General features: G+C 38.4%; 1 protein-coding gene across 1 annotated transcript; it reads left to right on the top strand.

Annotated features, from left to right (window-relative positions):
* The first annotated feature begins 196 nt into the window (after positions 1-196).
* On the top strand, positions 197-15,404 carry LOC121407095 (zinc finger protein 37-like). Its single transcript, XM_041598024.1, has 5 exons — positions 197-310; positions 8,092-9,940; positions 10,762-11,005; positions 11,381-12,165; positions 13,501-15,404. The coding sequence occupies exons 2-5, from the start codon at positions 8,114-8,116 to the stop codon at positions 13,627-13,629; spliced, it is 2,985 nt and encodes a 994-aa protein (XP_041453958.1). The 5' UTR covers positions 197-310; positions 8,092-8,113; the 3' UTR covers positions 13,630-15,404.
* Positions 15,405-17,205: the final 1,801 nt, after the last annotated feature.

The following is a 17,205-nucleotide window of genomic DNA, read 5'->3' on the forward strand; positions in this document are numbered from 1 at the left end:
AATATTTTCATAATAAGTCAAAATAAATAGGTAACTTGTCCCGACAAAAGATGAATTTTTAATATGTACACTGGTACAAAAAAATATGCCTATATACTTAAGGTTGGTGGTATCCTTGATCATTAAGATACCGGTATGTTGTTGTAATTAATGAATAAGCCCGCGGGGCCTGTGACTGTGTGGCACTATTCGCGTACCGTACTGGTACGTTTTCGCAACACAATTTTCTCTCCGGAAGAATTACAAGGCTTCTTTCTAACTTACTCGTATTCTGAAGACAGATTCTCACCTAATTCAAATACAAAACACGGTAAGATGAATTTCAAATACACGTAAATATATTCATTGAATTATAAACGATAATTTGTGATGATGTTTTAAAGCTCATACTTTTGGATATTTTGATAAATAGAGTGTACATTTTACCGGTACCTGCTAGTGCCAAATTTTGGTTTTGAGGATGTTCACAACCTCGCATACAGTTTGTACGTTGTATGATTGTGACCGCAATTGCGTTTTGCTTGTACGTGCACTACATAGTGTCTATAGACCGTATTGGAAGTGAGATTGAGGTGCACCGTCTGCTTGTACTGCACTGTTGTAGCTAGACAGTGCAACCTAATTAAAGGAACACAGTTGTCGAAACGTCGAGATTGGGTGGTCCTTTTCAGGACCAACACTCGTGACACTTGCCCAAGAAAGGTACATGGTGTATCGTGAAACCTACACTTAAGGAAGAAAATTAAGTACTGGTTTTTGTGTTGTAGTACGTTTTCCTTGATCTCTCGGCTCTCACTTTCAACATGGTATGATCGGGGAGATATGATAGACGGCAGTGGGAGACCAAAAAAAAGAAGAAAAAAATTTAACCGGGGAAAAGGAGAAAGAGAGGGAGAAAGAAAGAGAAACATACGTAGTGGGGAAGGAGAACTTTATCTTATATTGTTATTTTTTCTCATGACTTTTTTTAATGAAATGTAATTTTACTCAATATAATTATAGGTTTACGACACGTGCGTGTCCATCATTCCTGGTGCACGCATTGTCTGATTAATAATCCTATTGTACTAACTAAAACAACTCATATCAAGTCAATATACATGGTGTTTCCTCGCACTTCAAGTTATTGTTGTGTAGTGATGCTTTTTTTACTTAAAGTGATTGCCCCTTTTAAGGTCTGAATATAAAACGTTTCCAGTCCATGCCAACATTCGCATTAGTGGTCTGGTGAGATATGTCTGCTCTTCACCATTTCCTAATAACAGTCAAAATGTCTCCCTTTCTGGTCTGAATATAAAAAATTCCAGCTCGATCGCGCTTCGCGCTTGCATCGATCATTTTGCAATGGTTAGTGAAATATATGGTCTTATAAACTCCTACAAACAAGCTAGCCTGAGAACGCTCCTCTTTCGGGTTTGAATTAAAAAATAAATCACCTCGCGCTTGATCGGCGCTCACAATAGGCCTATTTGATTATATGTTTATGATTATAAAATGACTACGATTCTTTTTAGCGTTTAGGTGTAATTCTAGCAAATCAGCAAGCGCTTAGTAATTATTAGATGACTATATGATGAAATATGTAGGCCTATATGCTCTTCATTAATTTCCCCAAAGTAATGAGTCTTTGAAATGTCCCTGTTTGGAGTCAATATATGCAACTAATTCAGCTCTCCCTTTGCGCTCGCATTGTTTTTGTGAGACAAGTATGTCATGATTACAAATATTTGATCGTTAACGTCTTTTTTAGGTCTGAATGTCAAATTTCGTCAGCTCGCGCTTCGCGTCCGTTCAATAGCACATTCCTTAAAACTCTGTTAGGTAACTATGAGAGCTTCGCACGCCACTAAGTGACTCACAATCTTTAGTGGTGCCCCCCCCATGCCGTGACCCACGGTACGCCACTGGTTAGAGTATACCTCTAGCTCTGTCCCGGGGGGGGGGGGCGCTTCCATTCAAGAGTGGATACCGGCCATGCGCGACCATGGGGTCTCGAAAAGCACCCTAAACACGTAATTTCCTTATTCTGAAAATGCACCCCTTAAGTTGGCGTGTGAGACCCTACCCTTAACAAGTACTGGAAACAAAACGATACTCTTGGCAAATATTCCCTGAAATGAACCCCTAAACAAGTACAGGAATGTTTTATTGTTACGGGTCCTTCGGTCGTCGGCTTTACCTTATTTGGTTTAGTACGACCCCACCTTCTACACCTCGCGCAAATCGGACGCTAAACAAGAAGTGTTGGGGCAAAAAGGACATCCTTTATAAAACATTTTATTTTTTTATCATCCCCGCAAATTCGACCCTAAACACGTAATCTTCCTAGCGAATTTGATACCCTTTTTTCATTATTTTTGTGTTTTTGACACCCTTATCACGTTACGTACGTAACGTGCCCTGTCGTGAAAAAGACATCCTTTTTACGTGTTTTTTTGGTCGCGCATGGTATCCACTCGTCAATGTAAGTGCCCCCCCCCCCCCGGGAGCTCTGTTTGCCGCTTTGGTTAATTAGCTTTATGCCCATACATGCAAAGGCAAGGTAGCCCCGGATACATAGGGGGGGGGGGGGGCATGCAGGATACATAAACTTCATTTCTGGACACAGGATCTCCTCGGATCTTCTTTTTCCTCTATGTTCAGCTCCTTGTGATATACAGTCTGAAGAATTGGCGCGGTCCTGGGGGAGGAACCATATGCTTTGCGCCACTGAAAATCAATAATATTTTCAAATTATACATGCATCCGACATGTTAGACTCTATTACAAGCTCAGGAAGACTATACGTTATACAGATACTTGATGTAAAAAAAAGTTTTTAGATATATTCTATTAACTCTATATAATTTTGAAAAGCTTGTGCGCATGCATGGCCCCTTGTACTGGTAAGAGAATTAAGTTGCAGACATCAATGTGGAGATTTGGTTTGAGTACCTAATTCTATCAATGTGTCACTCTCAGTTGTTTTTTGTATAGGGGAAGGCGGGGTAAGTTGTGACACTTTTGCTTTTTGCATGTTAGAATTGATATGATTAATAATCTTGTAGAAATAAGTACCTTGCCTTAGTAATTTGATGAAATATTTTCCACGTATATATAACTTTCGACCCCCACACTGAAAGACATTGTCACATGTCAAATGGCTTAACTTGCCCCATCTGTGGGGTAAGTAAAAAAAAGGTCTTCAATCACAAATAAAGGATATTGTACCAGAAAAAAAAGTGACAACCAAAAAAAAGGTATTCAAGCTCGTCGGGGGGGGGGGGGGCAATAATTTGATATAAGTTTGATACGTATGGTATGAGAGTGGAATCTAATCTTTAATTTGAGACCAATAGCTTAGCAAATCATTCACGCATGGCAGGTTACAAACAATGAATATTACGGCGTATCAGAAACGATTTGCTCTCATGTCAGGGATCAGTGAGAGAAACTTCACAAAGAATTTAATGAAATGCAATAAGTCAATCGACGAATAACCACGGTTGTCGTATCACGAACCAATCTTGTCCAATTTTTCTGCGCAACCTGATTTTGACATAAAAATTCCAAACCCGTCTTGCTCATTAATGCGTGAAGTGTTTGTCACAAATTAGGTTTCAAAATGAAGAGGAGTAATTGAATTACATGATGTTATAAATGGAATATCATGGTTAATTTTCCTTTGAAGAAAAAAAAAGATATGGGAATTCCGGTTTCCTTTCCTCCCCATGATTTGTAATTTTGTATGTTTAATTTATTTATTTATTAATGTTTTATTTATAACAAATGAAAAATTAAGATGTTGATGTTGATTTATATATTCAATAAATATTGAAAGATAAAAAAGGAGCAGGCATGGGCAGGGTTAATCGCTAAGGAAGGGGGAGGGGTGGATGCGACACCCCCACTCAGGCGCGTAGCCAGGGGGGATCGCCCCCCCCAAAAAAAAAAAAAAAAAATGCTCCCAAAAAGAAAAAAAAAGAGAAAGGAGAAAAGGGAAGAAAGGTATAGCTCTGTTGTTTTTTGCTTCTTTTTCTGGTCAAAAGAATAGAAATCTAAACGAGATGTTCTTCTCTCTTAATACAAAATTTTGCTTCCGCGCGAGAAAAATATCAACATTTTCGCTTTTGTTTCCCACATCTTTTTTTTAATTTTTTTTTTTACTGTTTTTCCCCCTTCCCGGCTATGGGAATTGTATATTCATGCCAGAAATTATAAAGTATACATTGGTGTTGAGATTATGAAAAGTAACATTTTTTTAGAATTGCATGCATTGAAACAAAATTTTGGCTCTTCTATTCGGAGCGGGTAAACATTACCGTCACTCCCCGAGTCCCCAAATGCTATATCTTCCGCTTTTGAGCAAGTAATTTTTTGGCAAAGTATCTGCTTAAAAGGAGAGGGGCATTAAAAGTGTGCCGTGCTATATGCAAAAGTATGTACGATATTAAACTTTATTCTATATCGCTGCACATCCATCTCCTGTCTTGTTTTGCGGCATTGCATTGAAAATTTGAATATCCCCGAAGTTTCTTAATCAAACAATAGGAAGCGCTTAATATGGGCGAAATTACATTTTTTTCTTCCGTGCTCCGCGAGCATGGGAAAGGAAATTCCCCCTTCTAGCTTGCATCATCCCTTTCACAATTCGAGCTCGTTTTTCTTCTTAATCGAGGTATATATAATATAAGAAATATCAAAATTAAAACAGGTTCAATTATTAAGTTTCAGAGAAATTTATAAAATTCAGAGCTTCAACGCCATTCGCGGGAAGAAATAGGGCATATTTCTTTCCTGCATACACCCGTCTTCTAATTGTTTTGGGACTTGAGTGAACGTGGGCATAATTGTATCATCTATCTATCTGTCTGTTATCTTTTTCTATAAAACGTTTTAAGCTTCCGCGCTTCGCGTGGTAAGAGGAATCTAATTATTATTTTCTCCCCATTTTTAGGGCGCTCATACTTTCTTTTTCGAAAATCACAGCAAGTCAATATTCAAGTTGATAAGGGTACGAGAGACGCCTTCTTTTGATTTGAATTTGATGAGATATCAAAAACTCCCTGCACCCTCCCCCCTACTAAGGAGCGCGCTTCGCGCGCTCTGTAAGTGTTAGCACGATTCGCGTGCACTTACCGCCCCCTCCAAAATTAAATCCTGGCTACGCGGTTGCTCCCACTATATTACAAGGGCATATTACTGTTGGGATGTTATCGTATTACCCTTGCTTCCAATCAAAGCATATTATCCTGTACACAAAATTGATGAAACATAGGCTACAGAATCATCAGAATCATGGTTTAATGTTACTATGGATATTTTGACGATGCGCAATCACGTTTTTGTGAATTGTTGCGACATTATCTTCATGCGTGTGAATCGATTTCATTTTAGAGTTTAATATTCTTTATTTGGAGATCATCGCATTCATGGAATATGACAATGTATCTTGTTTACATCGTTGCTATGGACACTAGGATGTCACACTATCATATTATACAAACAATATAGGAACCATTATGGTGTTACCTTACCATCGTCGTAAATAAATGCTTAAAACACATTAGTACAGTGATATGGTCATTACTATTGTTTTGAATGCTAATATTGGTACTAATGATGAAGTAAAAAAACAAACAAACAAACAGTCAATCATCCACCAGTTGTGTATCAACAGTTTTATCAATCGAAGATATCAACTCTTTGCTTGTTCGATTTCTCCAAGCAACATGAATTAAAAATGAACTACACATTTCTGTAAAGCTATATACGCATTGATTCCTTAAAACACATACTCGCGACTATTCCCTGGTTGATATTTTATAAAACATTATTATTGTATAATTTGGGGATGACCACTCTTCTTATTATTGATTATTTCTTCCTTGATACGGTGATCTCATCGCAAACAAAAGAACAAGTCCAAACAGACCGCATATGTGTATTGTTATCAATCGTCGATATACCCTCCTAAAACTCCCTCACTCCTCTTCACCTATTGTTTGAGAATTCCACTCTCTATTCTCAGGGGCATAATTATTCATAATCCAAAATACATAACATTGTCATGTATACTAAGGACCGTGAATTCCTATTCTATGTCATTAACCTGTACTACATTGACCATTTTTTTGATCTAACTCAAGTCTCAACTGGAGTCGTGAACAATTGCTGGTTTACCCTTTCCTATCAACGTGTGACGTCACCATTGTATTGCGCAATCTTCAGAGCCGCTGAGCCACCGAGCCACTGTGGTGCCGAGGGGTACCTACTATTACTACTAATACACACATAGCTCTATGCACATACTATTCTATACTATTCTTTTATAGAATTAAAAGAAGAATAGTTATTGTTAAAATTTTGTCATTTTTCATATCTTCCTTGAAGACCTTTATTGTGATTGGTTAATTGTTGAGCCCTACTACCTTGGTTATTTGCTTTTATGGAAAAGTTACCACAGAATAACTCTTTAGAAACGGGCCCGAGGGGCGCGTTTTATAAAGAACTTATGATCATGGTAACTTTTGTCATTATTATAACTACCTTGGAAACATTACTCTGCAGCTAAACAACATCAAGGTTTCCTTGGTGATAACCATCATGACAAAATTACCATGACAATCGAGATGTAATATAATGAAAAGGAGAATATCAGAGAGTGATGGGGACGGGGTTGACGAGGCTTGGAATAGGCAAACCTGTGTGTCGGAGTTCCACTATCTTTGTCAATGTCTAATAAATGATAAATTGCATCATGATTTTTTCGCAACACAATGTGGTGCTCTCTGAACCAACAGTGAATAGAATGTCCCGGTTAAGGTCTAAATTTTTAAAAAATCCAGCTCGCATCATATTAGTGAGATCCATGTCGTCTCCACATTTTCCCTTCATGTTGGACAGGGCTTCAAGAGTTCCTTTCGGGTTAGTACATATAAAAATTGAACTCGCGCTTCGCGCTCGCATTATATGTTTAGTGAGATACACAGCTTGTTTAAATACATATGCGGAATATGAGTTTGTTCTTTATATTAAAACTTGTGAAAAGTTTTCAAGTTTGAAAATTTCAAAAGTTTTCAGCTTTTCTGTATCGACAGTGATCAAAATGTCCCTGATTAAATCTCCATTTTTTCAGCTCGCACTTCGCGCTTGCATAATCATGTAGTAAGATTCATTATCATCTCCACAATTTTCCTTCTTGTTGGACAGTGCTTAAAATGATTCCTCTTTCGGGTCTGTAAAAACAAAACTTCAGCTCTCATTATGTTTATTGAGCTACGTCTAGTTTGTCCAATTAGGCCTGCATAATTGGAATCCGAGTTTGTTCTTTGTATAAAAACGTGTAAAAATTTCTAGTTTTCAAGTGAAAAAAAAAATAGCTCGCGCTTCACACCCGCATTATTCGAACCCTTTTCGGGATTAAAAAAACTTCAAGGAATGTCAAATGTCAAATCTAAATATTAAAAAAGTAGATCGCGCTTTGCGCTCGCATTACTTGTAGTACAGGGGCGGATCCAGGATTTTCCAAAAGGAAGGGAGCACATTTTCCCGAGGAAAATTTGACAAGAAAACAACCCCCCCAAAAAAGGGAGGGGGGGGGTAATGATAATTTATGAGGTCATTTCGTTCACGGAAAATTTGAACAGAAAAAAAGAAAGAAAAAGGATTCCGCCAATGATTTGAATCCTTGAAAGAATTAGAATCTGAATGTTATGACAACCTGCTTGATGAAATTCCTGAGTTCAGCAGTCATTCTTTTTGAGAAATTCAACCAGCTCAGTCCCCCGTTGCATAGAAGTTATATACCATTATTATGATTATGGTAACCATGGTAACTTTGTCATGCAATGGTAACTGGTATGGAATCCTTGATTTTGATTGGCTGTTGATCAGCGTTACCATGGTAGTTACAATTGGATGGTAAAGTTACCATAATAGTAACTTTTATGCAACGTACGGGGCCCAGTATTCTTCAGGAAAGATAAATATATATTACCATAAACTGTTGTCATATTGTGCATCGATCATAATTGAGTGAGTGAAGATTCTGTCCACGAGAATGTTAACTTGATCAGTAATTAATTTAAACTTTTTTGTTTGTTTTAACAGTGGCAGCAGTATACATGGCAAAATGTCAATCGAACAAACCACCATCACGATGTACCGTTGCAAGATGTGTCCTTTCACGAACGAAACCCAAGAGGCGATTGCTGTCCATTTCCTGAAGCAGCATATGTATGTTGACTTCTGCTCTCTCAGTGAATCGGTCTCCGGCGATTATCAAGTTTGCGTTGAAAAATTCCCGACGCAGGAGAAATCCCCAAGTAGCCAAGAGCAAGCCAGTGAAGCCAGAGCACAACGAAGACGAAGTCAGAGAAAGGGGAAGGCAACTGCGTGCATATCAACAACTTTAGAAAGCTCTAACTCGCTTGGCGAAACAGATCATGATATATTAGCACAGGGTTTGGATAAATGTTGCAAAGGAGCAAGTCGTGCTACGAGGCCCACTAGACAAGCCACCGATAAGAAACAAGACGAGAGTAGTGATTTCGAAAGTAATGATGATCGTCTTGGTCGTGGGAAGAGAAAGAAAAGCACTCCGAAGAGATTTAGAACAGACGGTGATCAATCAAATTGGACAGGTACAAAACTTAAGAAAAGTGTACCTTCGGCGTACACAAAAATACTTCAACAGAGCGAAACCAATGCAGCAATGAGAGATAAGGAGGTAGATGGAGTTGGTCAACAGGTTCAAGAAGATCCATCAAAACATGCGAGTATCAACGAAGAGACCAAGCTCGAAACCATAAGTCGGACTCAAATGCCTATCGGTAAAAGGGTATCTCCACATTTGAAATCTGCTACAGACAAAACTGAACCTCAAAAAAGTGCCAATCAATCGAGATCAAAACGGAAACGTTCTGAAGCTTTAACTGCAAATATCAAAGCCGAGACAATAAATCAGAAGATCAAGAGATTGCCGATACCTTTCATTCAGTTCAAGAAAAAGCTGGACCACATGATGAACGAGTGGGAAATAGCACATGAGAGACAGAGAGGGGGATTACTGCAAACTTGTTCGTTTGAAGGCTGTTTAATAAAGTTAAATAAAGAAGAGATGAACATGCACGAATCTTGTCACGTCAAATCTATGGACGGTCTACGATGTCCCAAGTGTGACTTCCTGTGTATTTATTGGAGAATCATGAGGAAACACCTTCGAAACCAGCATCAAGTGTCGATAGAGAAGTCTTTTCATTGTGATCAAGAGAACTGTGAATATAAGTTCATTCGATCTAATCAACTTCGCAAACATATTATGGACAGGCATTTCAAAGAAGTTCTTGTTGATAGAATACTGAAGGGAGATCTCGACATGAAGGAGCTTGAGGCAGATGGTGGACAAGAAGAGCTTGTTCCTAAATCTGTCCGCCAAAAGCGAAAGGTTCGATCTGATGCATCCGATGAGAGCTTAAAAAAGAAGAGACGGTTGCCTCAAGCTAAAGGTGACAGTGATGCAATTGCGAATGATCACAGGGGCAAAGTCACATTCGTATGTGACCTCTGTTTGTCTAAATTCAAGGATGAAATTGCTATGGAAACGCATAAGAAAGGCCACGAAACAGATCAAGAAGGGATGTTAATCTGTTCAGATTGTGAAATTCCCTTCGAAAGTACCGATGCGTTGAAAGACCACTACCGCAAAGAGCACAAGAGAAAACTGATGAGACATCAGTGCCAGCAATGCTCTTTTGCAACCGATAAGGTCTATCAAATGAATGCACATCAGGCAATACACACCGGGGAGAAGGGTGTTATGTGCGATCAATGTGGAAAGTGGCTGGCCAATCAATACAACCTGAGGGTCCACGAGTATAGGAAGCATTCTACAGAGGAGCAGATGACTGTCACTTGCTCTGAGTGTCCGTATAAATGTGCAGATAAATCAATCCTAAGAGTAAGTACTTCTCTTGAAAGCCAAGTTTGTAGAGTAGTACCTCATTGTGAAGCACACAGACAAGACTTGATGGACGGCGGGATAGTTCCGAAACAAATGAACCAATCAGATGATCCTTTGCAATCATCGCCGTAGCAGCTCATTTGTTCGGACCAAGCTTACAATCTCGTCCAAACATCAGTCTTGTCCGAAGGTTAATGATACTCCCATTTCTTTTGCCATTTTACCAAGAATATTAGAAATCAAATATGGGAAGGCTTCCTGAAATGAACAAAAAAAAAATAATCTGAGAACTCCAAGGTATTAGATGATTAATCTCGAATGTTTTTACAAGAAACTTATCTGAGGTGCATAAATATATTTCGGAAGTAATGAATAGTGCAAACTTGATGTGGGTAAAAACTATCTCCAAGCTCACAGGGATGTCTTATGGGGTAAATAGCAATAAAAAACAGGAACAAGTAATATTGGTTTTCATGACCAGACACTGTAAACATTTAGCAATGTCGGGCCACTCCTAACCAACAGTGTCAAAAAGTCTATAGCCAACGTTGCATAAAATTTGACCAACAAAGAAAGATGAACGAAATGAAGATTAAGCCCAACGTTTGGCAAATAATGAATAGGTAGTTGGTTTGACTAGTCATTGTTTGGTTTTGTTTCGCGATTTGATTTGTAGCCCAACTCAAAATATTACTGTTGCTGCTTTCATATTTTTTCAATGCTTTACTTTTAGCCCAACTTAAAAATGTTACTTTTGCAGTTTCTATTTTGATTTCTGTGTTAGTAGAAATGATGTCCTTTATCCTCTATATTTGCAGGATCACATTAAACAGCATCACAAATGGATGCTTAAGAACCCGATCTACCACAAATGTCCCCACTGTGACTACGTGGGCCACAAGAAGCAGAGCCTGGAGTTCCACATGCGGATTCACACAGAGCAACGTCGGTTTAAGTGCCACCTCTGTCCCTATGCCAGCAAGACGAAGAACCACCTGAAAATACACATGCAGACGCACGATGGCTACCAGTCCGCTTCTTGCCCTGATTGTGATTTTAAAGGTTTGTAAAACCACCTATCGTACTTGAGCTTTAATGCTTCTTCGAAGGTCGGGATGAAGGGGGTGGGTTTTATGACTCCCTTGTATCGGGACGGTCATTTTGAATTCATCCATCATTTATCCACTGTTTAATTTGGATCCCTTTTCAGGGCTCATAGCCTACACTACATGTTAAGAGTATTGCTACATATACCTTATAAAGAAATAATAAAGCATATTATCTTCCCACTACACTGCTACATGTGAATGATGATTAGGTAATTATGGAATCGAAATTGTTGAGGGATTCTTAGATTTCTTTACGTTACAATGGCTGATTAAGATAGGATGGATTAATTTTTTGTCAAATTATTCAGGTTTTTTTTTCTTGTTTTAGCTGCATCAAAAAAGCGTCTTTCTGAGCACATAATGCGTCGCCATCTCGAAGTAGAGCCATATGTTTGCAAGATATGCGGCTGGCGGACTGCCTACAGTGGAAACATGTGGAAGCACATCAACCAACACAAAATCAAGCTGGGCAATGATATGCCAGACGAACCCGTTACCGTGGAGCTTGAACTGCTGAAAGGAACTGTTCTCCCGGTGATGCCGAAAGCACCGACCGGAAAAACACGTGGTCAGACTGGAGTCGAGAACGGCCTCTTAGTGGATTTGGTGCTCAATAATCCACAGAATGATTCTGTCGACATATGCGAAGAAGAGCTTACGGCGGAACAAGACGTTGGTACCTCACCTGGGAGTGAGCAAATACAGGTGTTGCAGTTTTCTGGTGATAACGCTCAGAGTACTTTCCTAGGTGGCTGCGATGAAGGAATTCAGATTGTCCAGATTGGTGAGGATGCTCTTGGAGTGACTCCAGAGCTTGGTGAACAGGTTGTTGCCCACATCCGACATGGTGACTCCACACAGATTCCTCACGAATCAAGTCAGATGGAGATCTTTATCACCCATGATGGCAATGGTGATCGACCTGATGACGCCGTAGAGGTGCTACATGTCAAGGAAGACGGGAGCATTGTCTCTTCAACGATAAACAGGGACGTTGAAGTGGCTGTTCTGGCATTGGCACAACTTGAACCAGGAACCCAAGCTATGGAGCTCCCAGCTGCTGGTGGAGATGGGGGCGGTCGGATTACTATCCTTCAAACTGTCCAGAAAAACGTGAGTATAATAATAGGCATTTTATAGCGCCATCTATCTAGAAATAATCTAGTATGATTTGCTCGGCAAAAATTTACTTATTCCCCCTTGACAGTCTATGAGCTTTCCTTGCAGGATCCAACTTTGATCAGAAAATGAAGTGATTGAATCTTATTAGCGATATCGTATTACTACCTTGTTCACACCTTTCTCTACTGGACAAGTGATTGTTTTAAAGGGAAAGTATTTTTCTGCCAAAATCTGCGAAATTATCAAGAACTATAGTTTTTAAGAAAATGTTCATGTACCTGACACTTTCAAGTAAAAGTTAGATAGCTTAGATTTCCACCCGGTAGGATGTGAAAGCCTATTTGTAGTATGCCTAGCAATTGAGTCTTGGAACTCTTGTTGGAATGCTCCCCAGGGATTGGAGAAGGTGCATACATTGTATGCGGGCATGCAAGGATCCGATGACCGGGGTAATAATATGTCTGTAAAGCGCTTAGAGACGTCGTTCCGATGTATTAAGCGCTATATAAATGCGGAATATTATCATTATTGAGATTTTACGAAATTTCTTTTTCTTAATTGTCATAATTTTGGAATATACCGATATCCCGGGGGGGCCACTTCCATTCACGAGTGGATACCATGCGCGACCATGGGGTCTCGAAAAGCACCCTAAACACGTAATTTCCATATTCTGAAAACACTACCCTTAACAAGTATTGGAAACAAAACGATACTCTTGGCAAATATTCCCTGAAATGAACCCCTAAACAAGTACAGGAATGTTTTATTGTTACGAGTCCTTCGGTGGTTGGCTTTACCTTATTGGGTTTAGTACGACCTCACCTTCTACACCTCGCCCAAATAGGACTCTAAACACGTAGTATTGGGGCAAAAGGACACCCTTTATAAAACATTTTAATTTAGTTTTATCATCCCTGCAAATTCGACCCTAAACACGTAATTTTCCTAGCGAAATAGATACCCTTTTTTCATTATTTTTGTGTTTTTGACACCCTTATCACGTTACGTACGTAACGTGCCCTATCGTGAAAAGGACATCCTTTTTACGTGTTTTTTTGGTCGCGCATGGTATCCACTCGTCAATGTAAGTGGCCCCCCCGGGAATATACCGATATCCATGTCTTATTCTTATCAGGGTCTTACTGCTTGTACAAAATCATTTCATGTGCAAATTATGTGCCAAAATGTGCCAACTCACCACTGCAAATTGGCATGCAAATTAGGTGTCATTTTCACTACGATTCTATTATTAGAGCCTATTTATTATTCAATGCTCATCTGTTTAATAATTTTTGTTCTGCTTTGAATTGTTTGCCTTACTAGCAAGAAACTGTTGGCACGTCCGATCCGACAGAGAGTGGTGATCAAGGAAGTATTCCAGATAAGCTTTCAACAGACAACAGCATTTCTCCCGCGACAACTACTCCTCCGCCAATTTCTCTGAGGATATAAGTTGATGGTGAGGATTGTGATGTGGTTTTTGGTTTAATATAATGTGAGGACTTACCCTGCCTAAAATTTAGTCTAGAATTGATCTACATTCAGGACTAATTAATGTTGATGTTCTCCTTGATTAATTTTGAATGTCGCCATTGGTTAAAAAAATAAGCTCGATGGGGGGGGGGGGCAATGCTATGACAAGATGAATACCATGCTTATACACAAATTTTGTTGTTGTTTCTTTCACCCTATTCTGAAAATGTTATATCTAAGGCGTTAATGTTATGGGTAGAGAAACATGGAGAATAATTCTTTAGGGTATCCTCAGACCTCAGATCAAAGAATGATACACCCAGGAATGATCTATGTATGATTGAAGCCCCAAAGCTACCCCTTTATTAAAGAGAAAATGGCAGGAAGTCCTATAGACTATTGGGGATCCAAGGGGGAGTGTCTGAACCGTGCTCCCCTTGATGAATATTTTAATTGGGAAATGTCGGGCATACGCAATGGGTTACCGGGGAGGGGGACTTGTTTGTCAATAAGCTGGGAAATGCATCGTGTCCTATAGAGTATAGGTATCGAAATTGACGTAAAAGAAACTTGACATCATGGTAAAATGTAAAACGTTCGGCGGTAAAGTCAAGTGGATTCGAATTTGTTTAATTCAGTAAATTGAATAGAAAGCTTTTTTCCGAATTCATTGGAACTCAAGAATGGAAAAAAGTTAGATGTGATGTTATCAAGGATTATTGACATGGTGGTTTAAAAATGATTGATGAATAAAAAGAAAGTACCCGGTGTTAGATTAAGGTGGTAAGGAAGGTTGATAACGGGACAAAGTCTATGTGTAAACACAAGAAATTATTGGTCTGCGCGTTTAGGAACTCATAATGTAATCATGAATATTGACTTTCGGGCTCACAATGTAACTTGATTGTTTGAAAAGAAAGTATGGCCATTTTATCTTGAAATAATTGGAGCTTGGTCTTTGATTGATAAAGATATAATAAAAGAACATCCGGTTGAAAAGAATATCAATGGTTCAATCTTATTTTTAGAAATGATTAACAATTATTTTAAAGGGAGTTATTCCATAGTGCAGGAACAACCTACTTTGAAGACATTCTGAATGCTGTTGGAGGTTTTAAAAATGTATCAAAAATATCATCTTTGTTAAAATTCAGGAGTAATAAACTACTTTCATTGTTAAAACATACTGAGATCATTTAATTTCAAGATACTGTTTAATTCATTATTTGTGAAACGAAACGTATGTAAATGGAGGATACGTGAAGACGCAAACTGCAATGTATAAGAAGACAAAATACATTTTATGATTAATCGCGGAAATGGTTTACGGTAAAATCTTAAATTATTGGAAACCACTAAGTGAAGAGAGAAAGAAGTGAAATGGATAGCCGAGAAAATGGAAATTAGAAAGTAGAATATCTCTTTCAGACATGAGTGTAGTCCTTAAAAGGACTGCAAACCAGAAAAAGTAAAGCTTGAATTTATAGTCGGCAAGATACGAGGCTTGAGTTTGAAAGCTGGTTTAAGTTGGAGAAGTGAGAGCGGTTTGAGTAGATAAGAAAGGCTGGCTTGATTCGGTTAGTGGAATTATAAATCGGGAGCTGATGAGAAAACTCATCGTGTACATGTATACCGTAAAACATTTCTGCGAATTTTAAAACCACCTTGCAAACATTCAAACATATGCTTTGATTACATGTGAACTGAATCAAAGATTTTGGACTTATGATAATTTGGTTAATTGAAAGCCTAGTCTTTCAACATGTTCAAAAACATGTTATTAGATGAGATGAGAAAAGCTGGCTTGATCCCGGGCTTGTGGAATTGTAAAGCGGAAGCTGATGAGAAAACTCATCGTGTATATACCGTAAAACATTTCTGGGAATGTTATAACACCACCATGCAAACATTCAAACATCATGAACATCATATGCTTTGATAACATGTGAACTGAATCAAAGATTTTGGACATATGATAATTTGGTGGATTGAAAACCTAGTCTTTCAAAAACATATTATTAATGTCGATCTTTTATTTAATAAAAAAAATGAGAATGAAGAATGAGATGACATTTGGACAGTGGCGTATCTGATGGGACAAATGGCGCCTGGGGCAAGTGCTAAAATCGCGCCCTTTTTAGAAGTGTATTATGCACACATACATATCGGGATGCATTTATGCAAGTGCAAACATTTTTCAATGGACGTTAAGACGGAATATTATTTGTTGGTTTTCTGTAATCATAAATGGGATTCGTATCTAACTTAACAATGAATGCGAGCGCGAAGCGCGAGCTGAAAATTATTTTCTGACTTGACAAAGGGACATTTATGATAGATAAATTATGACAGGGAATCAGTGATCTCATTAAATAAATGGACCTAATACGAGGGCGATGCGTCAGCCTGTATTTTATCCAACATTAAGATCTTAAGACTGAATATTCTAAACAATTATTAATGCGAGCACGAAGCGAGAGCCGAAAATTATTAATATTTAGACCTGAAATCGGGACAATTTAGAGAAGAGTAATCCTACGATGCGGATCTATAACATAGGCGGATCCACGGGGCCGAGGGGCCCGCCCCCCCCCCCCATTGGCGGGGCAAAAAAAGAAAAAGGGGAAAGAAAGAAAAAAGGGGGAAAGAGAGGAGAAAAAAAAGACGAGGGAGACGAGTGAATAAAAACAAAGATTAAAATGAGGGGAAGACTTGGAAAGTAAAAAGAATCTTTCATGTCACTAGACAAAATTTACGCTCGCGCTCCGCGCTCCCATTGCCTGTTAGGTGATATACATAACTTGTTCAATATGGAGCTTATATAACAAGTTTGGAAGTCAATAATTATAAATAAAACATTTTTCACCTCGGAAATCGAACTTTCATTATTTTGTGTGAAATTAATTTTTATAAAGTGCTCTTTAAGAATGTCTGTTTTATGGTCTGAATATTAACATTTCACGCTCGCGCTGTGTGCTCGCAAATCTGATTTATCAGGTACTTATTATTTTCATGTATTACATAAAGTTTTCAAAATATCCCTTTTGAGGTCTGATCGTCAAAACATATCAGCTAGCGCTGCACGCTCGCATTTTGATTGGCGAGTTATGTATGTGTCAATATTGATTACACAACAAACTACTTAAAATCCCCTTTTCATGACAGTTTATCAAAAATTTCGGCTCGCGCTTCGCGCTCCCATCAATTATCCGGGATTATTCCGGGATTGTCATTTTTTCAAGCAATCTGCTTATAATGACAATCCTTCAAACTGTAAATGTAATAATATTGCTGTTGGTAGTAGATCATATTTGTTTAAAATGACCTTTTTGTTTATTTTATTTGTGATTCATACCAAAATCAATTACCGATATATTACGTTTGGTACGTAATGAAAATTGTATTGCATACGAATGTTATGAATGCAGAAGAAAACAATAAATCAAATAAAATCATATTTCAACCAGCAAAATATTGCAAGCGAGAAGCGCGAGCTGAAATTTTTAACATTTCTACCTGAAGAATGGAAATTCAAAGCACTTTTCGAAATCATGA

Source organism: Lytechinus variegatus, chromosome 2 (genome assembly GCF_018143015.1).
Source record: "Lytechinus variegatus isolate NC3 chromosome 2, Lvar_3.0, whole genome shotgun sequence".
Lineage (NCBI taxonomy): Eukaryota > Metazoa > Echinodermata > Echinoidea > Temnopleuroida > Toxopneustidae > Lytechinus > Lytechinus variegatus.

Bases quoted from the DNA above. Each gene is read 5' to 3' on its own strand.
- LOC121407095 (XM_041598024.1), top strand. From the start codon at position 8,114: ATGTCAATCGAACAAACCACCATCACGATGTACCGTTGCAAGATGTGT. The intron at 9,941-10,761 runs GTAAGTACTTCT...CTATATTTGCAG, and splicing joins CAGATAAATCAATCCTAAGA to GATCACATTAAACAGCATCA. The intron at 12,166-13,500 runs GTGAGTATAATA...TTGCCTTACTAG, and splicing joins TTCAAACTGTCCAGAAAAAC to CAAGAAACTGTTGGCACGTC.